The sequence below is a fragment of the Hypanus sabinus genome, chromosome X1 (genome assembly GCF_030144855.1).
Source record: "Hypanus sabinus isolate sHypSab1 chromosome X1, sHypSab1.hap1, whole genome shotgun sequence".
Taxonomy (NCBI): domain Eukaryota; kingdom Metazoa; phylum Chordata; class Chondrichthyes; order Myliobatiformes; family Dasyatidae; genus Hypanus; species Hypanus sabinus.
In genome coordinates, this window is record NC_082738.1 from 48,134,213 (window position 1) to 48,148,491 (window position 14,279).

The following is a 14,279-nucleotide window of genomic DNA, read 5'->3' on the forward strand; positions in this document are numbered from 1 at the left end:
CTGTTCACAACATGTTCCATCCACTCAATCTATTTCCCCGGGGCATTATTACCGTGTTTCACAAAAACAACATACCTCTTGCCTTTTCTTGGATAAACTGCTACTTCCATGCCATTGGAGGCCTTGTGTGTAAACCAATAATTGCTAGATGCTTTGAAAATCCATAAGCGTATTTTCTTTTGAAGCTTAACATTCTGAAAGAACAGTTTTGTGACCCAGTGCCAGAAAGAAACTATTGGTCTACAAACTGACTAAGGGTACATGAAAAGACTAAGAGCCAAGTGCTGAGAGATGAGATTAGTATAGATAGGTACAAGAAGGCTAGCATGGGAATGGTGGACCAACAATAATCTACTTCTGTACTGTAACAGTGACAATGTTTTTCAGCACTTGGGCATGTGCAAGGAACACCATGTTGGATATTACATACAGACAATTGGACTGTACTGACATGTGGATGTGAGGAAACCTGATTTAAGGCACATATAATAAGGTGTGATTTCACTGGCCCGCCCTATGGTTTGAGGAGGAGCTGCTATTAGCCAGCTAAAATGTGAGCATATAATGGAACCCTAAGACCATAAGTCATTTGAACAGAATTAGGCCACTCAGCTCAAGTTTGCTCTGACATTCCATCATGGCTAATTTATTATCTCTCCCAACCCCATTCTCTTACCTCCTCCCCATAACCTTTGACACTCTTACTAATCAAGAGCTTATATCAATTTCTGCTTTAAATATACCCAATGGCTTGACCTCCACAGCTGCCTGTGGCAATGAATTCCACAGATTCACCACCCTCTGGTCTAAAGAAATTCTGTTCTGAAGAGATGTCTTCTATTTTGAGGCTGTGCCCTCTGGTCCTGGACTCCCTCACTACAGAAACATCCTCTCCATGTCCACTCTATCTAGAGATTTGAATATTCAATAGGTTTCAATGAGATCTCCTCTCATTCTTCTAAACTCCAGTGAGTACAGGCTTAGAGCCATCAAATGCACCTCATTTCTTAACCCTTTCATTTCTATTCAGTCTTCTGGTCTTGAGGAGCAGCTCCTATTAGCCAGATCAAATGTGAGCAGATGATATCCTGTAGCCTGTAGTTAGCTGACAACTTAATTTGCAGACATCTGCACTCACATTCCTTTAAGGGAGGGAGGGAAGAGATGCTGAAGCTTTGTGTAATTGCACCTCTGTTCTACAACTGCGGAGTAGTCCAGCCAAGTAACTGAGAGGATGACTCCTCACACATTCACCTCTGTAGCAGAGATAGAGTGAATTTTTTGAATTATCATTAACACACAACACGCTTCCCATATATTAGTCAAACCTCTCATCCTGGAGCGGGTTCTAGTCAGATAAAACATAGAACAGTACAGCACAGATCTCTGCTCCAGATTCCAGCATCCATGTCTGTAGGTCAACACATACTATGCACATGGGTGTATGGTTGGAATGGCAGAACTTTGAGTGTTGATGTGAAATGAGGCTATTCCAAAGGTAAATAGTGTGGATTAGTGAGGAGAAAGCATTGTTGAAGAATAGGCTGATGTCAGTAATCTTAGAAAGCTGAATTATAGAGATTATAGAGAGTTAATCATGAAAATGATTAGTCACATGGGCGTAATTGGGCAGTGTGGCCTCATGAGGTTGGAAGGGCCTGTTACCATGCTGTATCTTTAAAAAAATTCCAAGATTCATAAAACAAATATCTATTATCCACTTGCTACCACCTACACCCAGATTCTAATTATCTTTATATGTAACATTTTAATTTTTCGAGGTTGTAACAGTATTGTTCCAGCTCCTAGGGTTTGTCAAAGGTGTACTCTCATCTGAATTGAAGCAAAATTGGTCTCACTGAGAAGTTATAAAATTAGTTACAGGTTAATTCAAAATTCAAAGTTTGCCACAGACCAGAGCTATTGTCAAGTTTGGATCCCGGAGCTGGCCTTCAATGTATAATTTGTAAATGTAACTTCATTATCCTAGGAACAGGATGTAGTGGTGTAAGCTATGGGAAACTGTGCAGACACTGACAATGCCAGTAACAAAAAAAAAGCAGCATTTTTGGAATTTCTAAATTTAGTATAATAATGAAGAAAATTGGCCTGCAGCTAGCTAATATTGCACTTCATGAATGGAAAATGCTTGTATTAGATTTACAGTCAATACATTTTGTTTTAATTACTATAAAATGATTTGATTTAAATTGGTATATTTAGCACTTGTCAATGTTAAAAGGTGAGTAATTAATAAAAGTTGATTTCTTAGATTTGAGAAAGAAGTCCAGAATTTCTTTCAGTCTCGTCACATGGTGTGGGTCTGGATTGACACTGATGCCAGGACCATATTGAGCAAACTGTACGGTGTCAAGGTTGCTGCTGCAGTGCACTGGATATAGTGAGCATTTTTTAACTACAGTAGATGAGAATTACTTTTATTTTCTACAGTTCTATAATAGACAAATACTAAAAGAACTACATACTATGTTAATAATTCAAGCAGATATTCAGTCTTTCATTCATTGGTAACTGTGGAATAAGACACAAGTCATACAGTGCACTGACATGATTACTGCACTTATAGTTTCCAGAAGATTGGGGTTGACCAGGTTACACACAAAGGCATTGTTTACTAAAAATGCAAGAGTGCACTTATTCCCAGTTCTTATTTATCATTGTCATTGATCGACAATTGTCAGAAGGCCTACGAGTCTCCCTTAATCTCCTTGTTCCTCACTGGTAATACTCCTTGTGTCATTGTCAATGATAAGTGACTTGGAGTTGTGCTTCAGATTGCTTATATTGATTTTGTTGTGTACTCAAAGGCTGTAGAGGCTGTAGTCCCATTAGTGAATGGCTCATCTGCCTTTTGAAGGAATTTCCTTCACCAAGGGCCATGCTCCTCTCCTCTGTGCTCATTTGAACAATACTACTGGCACTGCCTGAGGGTAGCTGGGATTTTCTAATTGTTACCAGTCTGTCACCACCAACTATCCCCAGGAAAAGCCATCTACCATCAAAATGGTTTCAGGTTTTAACTCTAGTGTATAATCTTTACACTGTTAGATTCTCTACATTTGTGAGATTGTGAAAGATTGTTTTTAAATTATTTATCATAGCAATAGGAAAACATGTGCATAAAACTCAAGGTTACATTCTGACTTTTTTAATTTTAAATTGATCCAGTGGATTTTGGAGTTCTGTCTTTTCCTCCTATGGAATTCCTCCAGTTTTAAATGCTGAAGATAAACATTACAGAAAACAGCAAAAATTAGATTATAAATAGGCAATACAACATCCTCATTTAGGAAGTCACACCAAGGTTATTTGCTAACCTGAGAGGTTGTCAGTTCCTCTAACTGTCCGAGTCGCTGTAAGACATTCTGCATATCCTCCTGTAGGCGTAGAAGTATTGTTCCAATCTTGTCATTGAGGTTGATTCTGCCCTTTGCTCCGTGCATCCTCCTTTTGTTGACCTCTGTATTGTTGACAAGGCCATTTTGTAGCCTCTGAAAGCACCTGCCTTCAACTTGCTGCAAGCCTATTGAAACAAGAAATGCTTTTAAACATAAATAATATGGCAGTTATCAAAATTAGGATGAAACAAAGACAACCCAGGTCATACATTAACAACCTTCAAATGAGATTATGGAATTTACATCCTCAGTGTGGGGCACTATGCAGACAGACACATTCCAAGGTGCAGGGCTATTTGCTGAGGGGTGAAGCCAGTGCAGACGTTCAGTGTCAGGCTCTCTGACCACTGCATAGTGAGGAGCTAGAGCCTGTGAAAACTTCTCAATTATATCACTGATGCAACGCATGTGAAACAAACATTGTAGATGTGCTGATAAAATGAAAATCTTGTAAATGAATGAAATGACATGACCTATTCAATATACACTCAGTGGCCACTTCATTCGGTACACCTGTACACCTGCTCGTTAATGCAAATATCCAATCAGCCAATCATGTGGCAGTAACTCAACGCCTAAAAGCATGCAGACACGGTCAAGGGGCTCAGTTGTTGTTCAGACCAGACATTCAGAATGGGAGAGAAATGTGATCTAAGTCACTTTGACTGTGGGATGACTGGTGGTGCCAGGCAGGGTGGTTTGAGTATCTCAGAAATTGTTGATCTCCTGGGATTTTTATGTACAACAGTCTCCCGAGTCTACAGAGAATGGTGCAAAAAAAAACAAACAAAAAAAAAACACCCAGCGTCAGTTCTGTGAGCAAAAACGTCTTGTTAATGAGAGACATCAGAGGAAAATGGCCAGATTGGTTCAAGTTGACAGGAAGGTGACAGTAACTCAAATAACTATGCAGAAGAGCATCTCTGAACACACATGTTGAGCCTTGGAAGTGGATGGGTCACAGCAGAAGAAGACCATGAACATGCACTCAATGGCTACTTTACTAGGTACAGGAAGGATGTAATAAAGTGGCTACTGAGTGTAATTCATACATATGTCACCACTCAAAGAATATCAGGAAATCTTGTGAACAACATACACTTTGAAAAAAAAAATCAGATCACAAATTGGGCATCCCAAGGAGGAGAATCAATCTCTCACTTACAACTCCCTCTGTACTTCTGAGCTGCTACAATTCTGTGTCTTTGGTTGAGGGCTTCTCTGTTGTTCTGGACACACAGATGATCAACTCAACCACACTCCTATGAAAAGTTTTATCCAAGACATCAAACCAAAAAAAGAGACTCATATCAACATTTGTTGCTTCTTCCAATCCCAGCATACTATTATAACTCTCCATTTAAATATATTGTAAAATATCTGAATTTACATCACACGTTTATTGGTCAACAACAAAAAAAAAATCTTCTCAAGAACTATTCTGAGCATCTGATGTCAGCTTCTAACAGGTCTGCTGTAACAGTGAAGCATCTGGCAAAGCAGACAGCAGTACCCCATGTAGCCTGGATAGAAATTCAAGATACATGCATGGAGAATCACTTACTGCCAATTCCAAAGCAGAACAAGTAAAAGGAGTGCCAGCCCATTATATGAATTACTGATTAACTGTAATAGATTACATTTTAAAACAGATTAAATGTACAAAAAGCACCACTGAACTACTATTCCATCAATGGCTGGTATGGGAGTAAATTCCATATTTCCACATCATTCTATGTTAGAAATTACTTCCCAATTTCATTCCTTAATGTTCTGGTACTAATTTTAAATTTGATCCTCTTGTTTTGGATTCCTTTGAGTCATTGTATTATAGAGTAATAAAATCTTACAGCACAGAATAGGCCCATCAAACCACCAAGTCCATACTGACCATTAAACACCCATTCTCACTAATCTGACATCAATTCCAATTCATTCTCCTCATGTTTTCACCAATTCCTGCCAAATTCTGCCACTCACCTACATACTAGGGCAATTTATAATTAACCCACAGATCTATGGGATGCAGGAGGAACATCCCAGAAGACTGCCCAGAAGAAAGCCATGTGGTCACAGGGAGAATGTGTAAATTTCACACAGAGAGCACCAGCAAATTTGGGTCAACAAATGTCTTCACACTTGCAAAGTCATGTGTTTTCCACCATATAGAAAGCAGTCCAATTATTCTCTCCTGGGGTATTGTGGCGAGCCTTTGCTATACCTTCTGTTTGCTGCAAATATCCTTCCGAAAAACATCAACACATGCATTCTGCTCAAAGTTCTTTTTAGCAGAGACATTCATTCTTCACTTTTGACTTCGAGTTTGAGATCACACTCCAAGAGCTTTTTTGAAATCTCTGCTCTATGCTCCCCGTTCAGTGAAAATATTCTCAGTTTCCTGCAGTTTGCACAGGGCTTGAAACAGTGGGTGGAAAGGCTTAAAGAGAGCTGCACTTTTTAATCTGTGCATCCTCACTATAATGTTTCTCTTGTCCACTGATTTATAAAAGGGTACAGGTCCTAGGGTCCTGAATGCCTTCAAGGAACCTCACCTAAGAGACTATTTTTCATTTTCAAGCATCGGCAAAAGAGCCTAGAATTTCCTCCCAAAGAATTTCTTGCAGAGTATGCCATTAAGACACTAGTTCACAGGTCTCTACTCCCAAATCCCATAGCCAGACATTCTTCTATGCAGAAAGTGGGCTCTGAAACTATTCCTCAGAACACACTTCACTGGAAGAACAAACACCTCATCTTAACAGATGGATGACTACATAACCTGAAAAGGACGTGCATTGTCACAAATTCAACCCTGATGTTAGACAATTTTAAATACTTTTATTTCATGTGGAGACGCAGCAGGGTACAGGCCCTTCTGGCCCAATAAGTCCGCACTGTCCAGTTACACCCATGTGACCCATTAATCTAAAATCCCCTGCATCTTTGGAATGTGGGAGGAAACCAGAGCACCCAGAGGAAACCCACGTGGTCATGGTGTTGCCATTTCGTACAGCAGATTCTGATTTTGTGCAAATTATATAATCCCACTAACACTTCTGATCACAGTAAATTAAACTATGACTCTCTTGATAATGTTCTTGCTGTTGAATGAAAAGAATAGGTTTCAAGTTTCACTCCAGAAAAACTCAAAACTTAAATCTACATGAGTACAGAATTGAGTAGAGTTTGCCATCTGAGAGGATGCATATTTTGTTTAAATATTGAAATCAGATTATGCTTTGTTGCCTTGGCTTAGTATGTTATCCAGGTAAGTGTGATCTAGTGTCAATATGTGATTACAGTGCTGGAGAGATCCCCAACCAGGTAACAAGTTGAAGGATTTGACACAGAAGGGAATGGTGATTTGAAGTTATCTTTGCTGCCGACACCAAGGACAACTAGACAAGGGAATGAACAAGGCAAGCTTGCCCATGCTTGGAACATACATAGTGGCCACTGGTTTCAGGCTTGCATTGGTATAATCAATGATTGAGACACATTGTGACATCCACCTGTTGGCGGGTGGGTGGGGTGTGGGGACATGGGACTTTGCCCAGGCTTAAGTGCTTGTTTGGCTGTGAATGTTGCCTGACTCAATGTTTATGTCTGGGTGCTTTATTCTGCAAATATCTCTGTCTCAGGAGGTCAGGAGGGGTTAGTAAAAGGGATTAGTACTTTGGCTTGGATTGGGTTTTAATTGCAAGCTCAAATAGGCACTCAAATGACAGCAAGGCTCTTCAAGTTCTGACACTAAACCTCTTCTGTCCTCTCAGGCAACTATAAAATTTCTCAGGGCATCATTTCAAAAGGATGTGGAGAGGTTAACTCTGGTATCCTGGCCAATATTTATTCTCCACAAGGTTACTAAAATAAAACACACTGCTGTTTGTTGGTTGCTCTACAGCAAGGGTGCCCAACCTGGACTCTACAGACCCCTCAGTTAATGGCAAGGCTCCATGGCATAAAAGTGATTGGTAACCCCTGCTCTGCAAAAAAAATGGCTGTCACTTTTCCAAAATGGCAACATTTAAATTCATTGACTTAAAGTGATTTGAGACATTTAGAAAGGGATGAAAAAGGCACCATGGAAATACAAGCTTATCCATTTAGTATCCCATTCCCTGCAGAAGATCAGAAACATAATAAAGTGACGTTCCTTTAAAACAGATGAGAAGGAACGTCTTCAGCAAGAGGGTGGTGAGTCTGTAGAGGGCTGTGGAGGTCAAGTTATTAAGTGTATTTAAGGCAGAGATTAAAAGGATCCTGAATGGGGTTGGGAAAAAAATTGAATGGCAGATCAGAATCAATGGGCCAAACAGTCTAATTCTGCTGCTACATCTTGTGATTTTATAAGTGAGGCAGAGTGAAGTCATACTTCAAATTCCGGCTGGCACCCCAATACTGCTCTCCAAATTTTCTAGGAAAGATTATTAGACAACGAACATGCACAAAGACTTGAACCCTTCTTAATCGAATTCCACTCACTCTGCTCAAAGCTGGGTGTCTTTGTGCAACTGGGGAACTTTCTCAGAAAGGCTTCCCCACCCCTCTTGCTCGCCACTCCTGAAGGAGGGTCCCTGCATTCGAATGGTCTCTCTCTCCCACGATGCTGTCGGAGGATGGTACCAGAGGCCTGGGTTTTATTTGACGCAGCTTGTAGATTGGACTTGGAGGTTTGCGGTGCGATACGTTTCAGGTCGTCCTTTGTTTTGTTATTATTTTGTGCGATTTTGATCGCTACGGCCTGCAGATAACAAACAAAGCTGGATTGGGCTGGGCTGAGCTGAGCTGGATGTGCCCAGACTCTTTTGATTACTTTGAGGGTTGATGTTTTATATTTTCACTGTTTTTTTCTCCACTTGCGTGATTTGATTTTTTTTCAAACATTGTGGGGTGGGTAAGCTTGGTGTCTTCCTTTGAACAGGTTCCATGGATTTCCTTTGTTTCATGGCTGTACGTGGGAAGATCAATCCCAGGATTGTATACTGCATACATACTTTGACATTAAATATAACTTTGAACCTTTGAATCTGAAACATTAAATGTTTTATTTTCCAAAAGGTACTACCTGACCTGCTGGGCATTTCCAGCATTTTCAGTTTCTATTTTAGATTTCCAGTATATTCACTTTCATTTATATTTAGCCAAGGATTTATTTGAAATCTTGCAGAACAACTTTTCTTCAATGGAAGCTTTTAAACATAAACAGTAGCATTTGCTATCAGTGGATTACAATGTGCATTAGGGAACTTTTCTCACCAAGGCACTGTTCTTTATTCACAATGTCGCTTAATGAAAGTACAAAGTTGTATTTTTAGAATTTTTTGTGTGTGGAATTGAGAAACAAAGTTTCAGTGCTAAAATATTGCGCCCTTTTGGGACAGAAGGCCTGCTCTAGTGATCAGAAACAGCTACATCAGTGAGGCTCAGTGAAGTGGTAGATGAATGAAAACTAGGAGCTGAAGCTATTTCCCAAAAATATAAACTGAACCAACATTCAAGTTTAAATGCCACAATCATCACAATATCACAGAGATTGATTATTATTAGACAATATACCAGAGGAAATCAGATGATACAAAGCTTTATAAACCCCATTTATACCATTCAAAGCGGGGAGTTTTCTCCATTTTAATTCTGAAGTGACTTGAGCTAAAATGGGAGCTGCCATTTCTGCAACAAAATTATGCAGAGGCATGCCAATTTAAATTACGCCCTCTTTATCTGGATTCCATTTCAGGAGAAATAGTTACATTCAACAACTTAAATAATTCATTAAGATCAATTGCAATCAACTCAAAAGAAGCCAGATCATGTTTATCTGACACCTCCCTCCCCTTTCTTGATCTTTCTGTCTCTATCTCTGGAGACGGCTTATCTACTGATGTCTACTATAAGCCTACAGACTCTCACAGCTACCTGGACTATTCCTCTTCCCACCCTGTCTCTTGCAAAAATGCTATCCCCTTCTCGCAATTCCTCCATCTCCGCAGCATCTGCTCTCGGGATGAGACTTTTCATTCCAGGACGAAGGAGACGTCTTCCTTTTTTAAACAAAGGGGCTTCCCTTCTTCCACCACCAACTCTGCTCTCAAATGCAGCTCTCCCATTTCACGCACATCTGCTCTCACCCCATCCTCCCGCCACCCCACTAGGGATAGGGCTCCCCTTGTCCTCACCTACCACCCCACCAGCCCCCGTAACTTTCACCACGTCCAATGGGATCCCACCACCAAGCACATCTTTCCCTACCCCCCGCTTTCCACAGGGATCACCCCCTACATGACTCCCTTGTCCAGTTGGCCCTCTCATCCCTTCCCATTGATCTCCCTCCTGGCACTTATCCATGTAAGCAGAACAAGTGCTACACCTGCCCTTACACTTCCTCCCTCATCACCATTCTGGGCCCCAGACAGTCCTTCCAGGTGAGGTGACACTTCACCTGTGAGTCAGCTGGTGCGGTATACTGCGTCCGGTGCTCCCGGTGTGGCCTTTTATATATTGGTGAGACCCGACGCAGACTAGGAGACCGTTTCGCTGAACACCTATGCTCTGTCTCCCAAGAAAGCAGGATCTCCCAGTGGCCACACATTTTAATTCCTCGTCCCATTCCCATTCTGATATGTCTATCCATGGCCTCCTCTACTGTCCAAATGAAGCCACACTCAGGTTGGAGGAACAACACATTATATTCCGTCTGGGTAGCCTCCAACTTGATTGCATGAACATTGATTTCTCTAACTTCCATTAATGTCCCTCCTCCCCTTCTTACCCGATCCCTTATTTATTTATTTCTCTCTCTCTCTCTCTCTCTCTCTCTCTCTCTCTCTCTCTCTCTCTCTCTCTCTCTCCCCCCCCCCCCTCTCCCTCTCCCTCTCCCTCTCCCCTTTTTCCTCTCTCTCTTCCTCTCACAATCACTCTTTGCCTGTTCTCCATCTTCCTCTGGTGCTCCCCTCCCCCTTTCTTTCTCCCTAGGCCTCCCGCCCCATGATCCTTTCCCTTCTCCAGCTGTGTATCCCTTTTGCCAATCAACTTTCCAGCTCTTAGCTTCACCCATCCCCTTCCTGTCTCTTCCTATCATTTCATCCCCCCTCCCACTTTCAAATCTCTTAGTATCTCTTCTTTCAGTTAGTCCTGACAAGGGGTCTCGGCCCAAAACGTTGACTGTGCTTCTTCCTATAGATGCTGCCTGTCCTGCTGTGTTCCACCAGCATTTTGTGTGTGTTGCTTGAATTTCCAGCACCTGCAGATTTCCTCGTGTTCAAGTTTATTCAACCTATTCTCATAACTTAACCCATTATGTTTTGATATTATTTTGGCACTTACAGTAATTCTTTTCTGAGGTCCATTACAGAACTAAACTCAGTTCTATACCCATTGCAGAACTGCCTTCCTTTATACTCCAGCCCTCAGAATATGAGCCATTGACTATTTCTAATTGGATAGAGTTGAAAAGCTGACAAAATACGCAAAACCTACACATAAATTCTGTTGGAAAGATACGGAGGCACTTGTTAAAGTGCAGAAGTATCTATTAGAATGATGTCAGATTTGTGAAGTTTTTTCCACCAGTAAAGAACTGAACAGGATGCAGCTCTTTTTGTAGTAAAGAAAGACTGAAGGAGAGGCCCAACTAAGTTTTTAAAATGATTAAAAATTTGACAGGGTGGATCTAGGTGAGATGAGAACAAGGGGTGGTAAATGTGTGATAGACAGTATTAAAAACCACAGGGAATTCAGAGCAACTTCCTTAGCTGGAAAATGGGTAGAATTTGAGAATTTTAACTTCAAGTGCACAGAAGAAATGATACATACAGGAGGAAGGTAAATGAAGAATTCAGCATTTGGTAGGATTTGCCAAAGGGTGGAACCGTGAAAAGATGGGATGAGTTATATGTTCAACTGAAACCCTGCATGATCTGTTGAGATACATGTTCTGCTTATGCACAAAAAAATATTTTAAAGACTTTAAACCTTTGCTACAAAGCTCAGGGAACTGGCTCCACCAATGCATAATTCTCACCCAATAACTAAAAGGAGAAAAGCGACAGCTACTGCACAATAAATCAGCCATTTTTGATTGGTGGCAGCCATTTTATGCAGGTCTCATTCCTTCTTATCCTGCTTTAGTGATGACAGCAATGACCTCAGGAATTCAATCCTAAAATGGACTCAGATTTATCCCACACTAGCCCTGAATTCATTCCACTGCCTATCGGAGAACTTATCATAAATTCTCCTATGGGCTCCATCTAACCAGCAATTAGCAAAGTATTTCTATAGTGTATCATTAAACCTGACCTTTGACCTTACTGCAGTATTAATACAATCATTCATGGAAATCTTATATTTCCAGATTTAGAATAACTTTGAAAGTGTTGGTTAATTCATTAATTTGCTGAATGTAGGCGAAAACTATTTTATAAACTTCTCTTGGATTCCATGCAAAGTGTCTTCAAAGTTCAAAGTAAAATTTATTATCAGAGTACATACATGTCACCATGTACAACCCTGAGATTCTTTCTCAGTGGGCATACTTAGCAAATCTATAGAGCAGTAACTGTAAACAGGATCAATGGACAACAAACTGTGCAAATGCAGATATAAATAAATAGCAATTAATAACGAGCATGAAATAACATGATAAAGTGTCCATAAAGTGAGACCATCGGTTGTGGAAACACCAGAAGTAGAATGAGTGTAGTTATCCCTTTTTGTTCAAGAGCCTGATGTCTGAGGGGTAACAACTGTTCTTGAACCTGGTGGTGCGAGTCCTGAGGCACCTGTACCTTCTACCTGAAGGCAGCAGCAAGAAAAGAGCATGGACTGGGTGGTGAGGTTCTTTGATGATGGATCCTGTTTTTCTCCGGCAACATTTCATGGAGATTCCAGTCAAAAGCATGCTACAGGAAGACTAATGACTGCACATTTTTTGATTTACCTTTTCTCTTTAACCTTAATAGAAACATAGAAAAACTACAGCACAATACAGGCCCTTCGGCCCACAATGCTGTGCCGAACATGTATTTACTTTAGAAATAAATATTCAATAAAATAATTGAAATACCACCACAATCGTGAAAGTTCACTAGATTATTTTCTTCAGGTAAAATTCAGACTAAAAACATACCCTCAGATTTTACTAAACACCAAAAAGAATGTCTTTGAAGACATTACATCACATCAAAGGTAAGGTTAGACATGGTTTTAAGGCCATTAATGCCAGAGTTCAATAAGTGGGTGGAAACCTGTTAATATCTATAAAGGTCATCATCTGGGAGCTAATTTTCACCCTGATGCTCCAGCAAGTTTAGTTACACATCTATTGCAGCCAGGAGTATAATAGTTGCACTGCAGAAATAAGAGAAGCTTACTTTAGTGCAAAAAAAAATACACTCAGTGGCCACTTCATTAGGTACAGCACAGGAGGTACCTAATAAAGTGGACACTGAGTACCTCTAGGCAGACAATCATCTACTATGGTACAGACAGCTGCTGCACTGACAGTTGTTTATCGGATAAGATGTCAGACTGAATATTGTCTGCTCCCTCCATGGTACAACTTCAAAGAAGGGTTTGGTGACCTGATGTATGTTTACCTCTAAAAGGAAGTTATCTGATTAATACTGCATTTCTGTTTGTGGAATTTGCTGGTAAAGTAAAAACACATGTATCATAAATGGGTGCTCAAAGGACACATCGGAAAAGGGAGATCCTCTTGCGGTACGAAAAGTCCAATATACAATTATCCCTATAAGCCAATGTTCCCTCTAAGGTGTACACATGTATGCGCTCGTACACACGTCTTTTTCTACTAGCATACAAAGGAATCTAAACTGCGTGCAAAAGGTTGTCACCCTCGAGCTTGTTGACACGTTAAGTATATTTCACGATCGTACACAATAAGATTTCTTTTTCCGGTTTCTGATGCTGATGGTGTTGATAATGTGGAATTTGTGATGATTTGTCTGCAGATTTTAGAACTAGCTTATTCACTGAAGAAATTATTCAGTATGTACATATTGTTGTCACTGGGGAAAAATTGCACAGTACAACATGTTGGCATACACTGGTAATTGCAGATTAGAGGGTATATTGCTATAAGCAGCTTGGTGCAATGACTGATCTCGCTTAACAAGGCACAAGCCAGGAGAAGATGCAAAAAAACTCTACATTTGTCCATATGACTGCAGCTTCCACAATTCTTACATCAACTCTATCAAGCTGAGGATTTATAAAGTATTGATCAAACTGCAAATGGAATATTGTGAGCAGTTAAGCAAGGAAAGGGTCCAGAGGAGGTTCATGAGAATGATCCTGGGAACGAAAGGGTTAATGTATGAGGTGTGTTTGAAGGCTCTGGGCCTGTACTTGCAGGAGTTTAGAAGAATGAAGAGGGATCTCATTGAAACCTAATGAACACTGAAAGGACTAGATAGAGTGGTTGTGGAGAGGATGTTTGGTGGGTGAGTCTAGCACCAGACAGTACAACCTCAGGATAGAGGGACATTCATTTAGAACAGAAATGAGGAGGCATTTCCTTTGCTAGAGGGGTAGTGAATCTGTGGAATTCACTGCCATGGACAGCAGTGGAGGCCCAGTCATTGGATATATTTAAAGAGGGGGTTGATAGGTTCTTGATTAGGCAGGGTGTCAAAGGTTACGGGGGGAAGGCAGGAGAATGGAATTGAGAGGGATAATAAATCAGCCGTGATGGAATGGCAGAGCAGACTCGATGGGCTGAATGGCCTAATTCTGCCACTATGTTTTTATGGTCCAAGATGCCTGCAGCAACTGACAAATCTATATCAGTGGTCTTCCAAATGCTTGTTTATATCTTGGGAAGGATCAGTGTATCAT

General features: G+C 40.6%; 1 protein-coding gene across 1 annotated transcript in view; it reads right to left on the bottom strand.

The window, feature by feature from the left end:
- LOC132384921 (acyl-CoA-binding domain-containing protein 5-like) overlaps window positions 1–14,279 on the bottom strand; it is a 90,499-nt gene that overhangs the window by 19,489 nt on the left and 56,731 nt on the right. Inside the window, exon 9 of the mRNA XM_059956560.1 lies at window positions 3,339–3,544. Coding sequence (XP_059812543.1) covers window positions 3,339–3,544 — 206 coding nt within the window. The remainder of the gene's footprint in view (window positions 1–3,338; window positions 3,545–14,279) is intronic.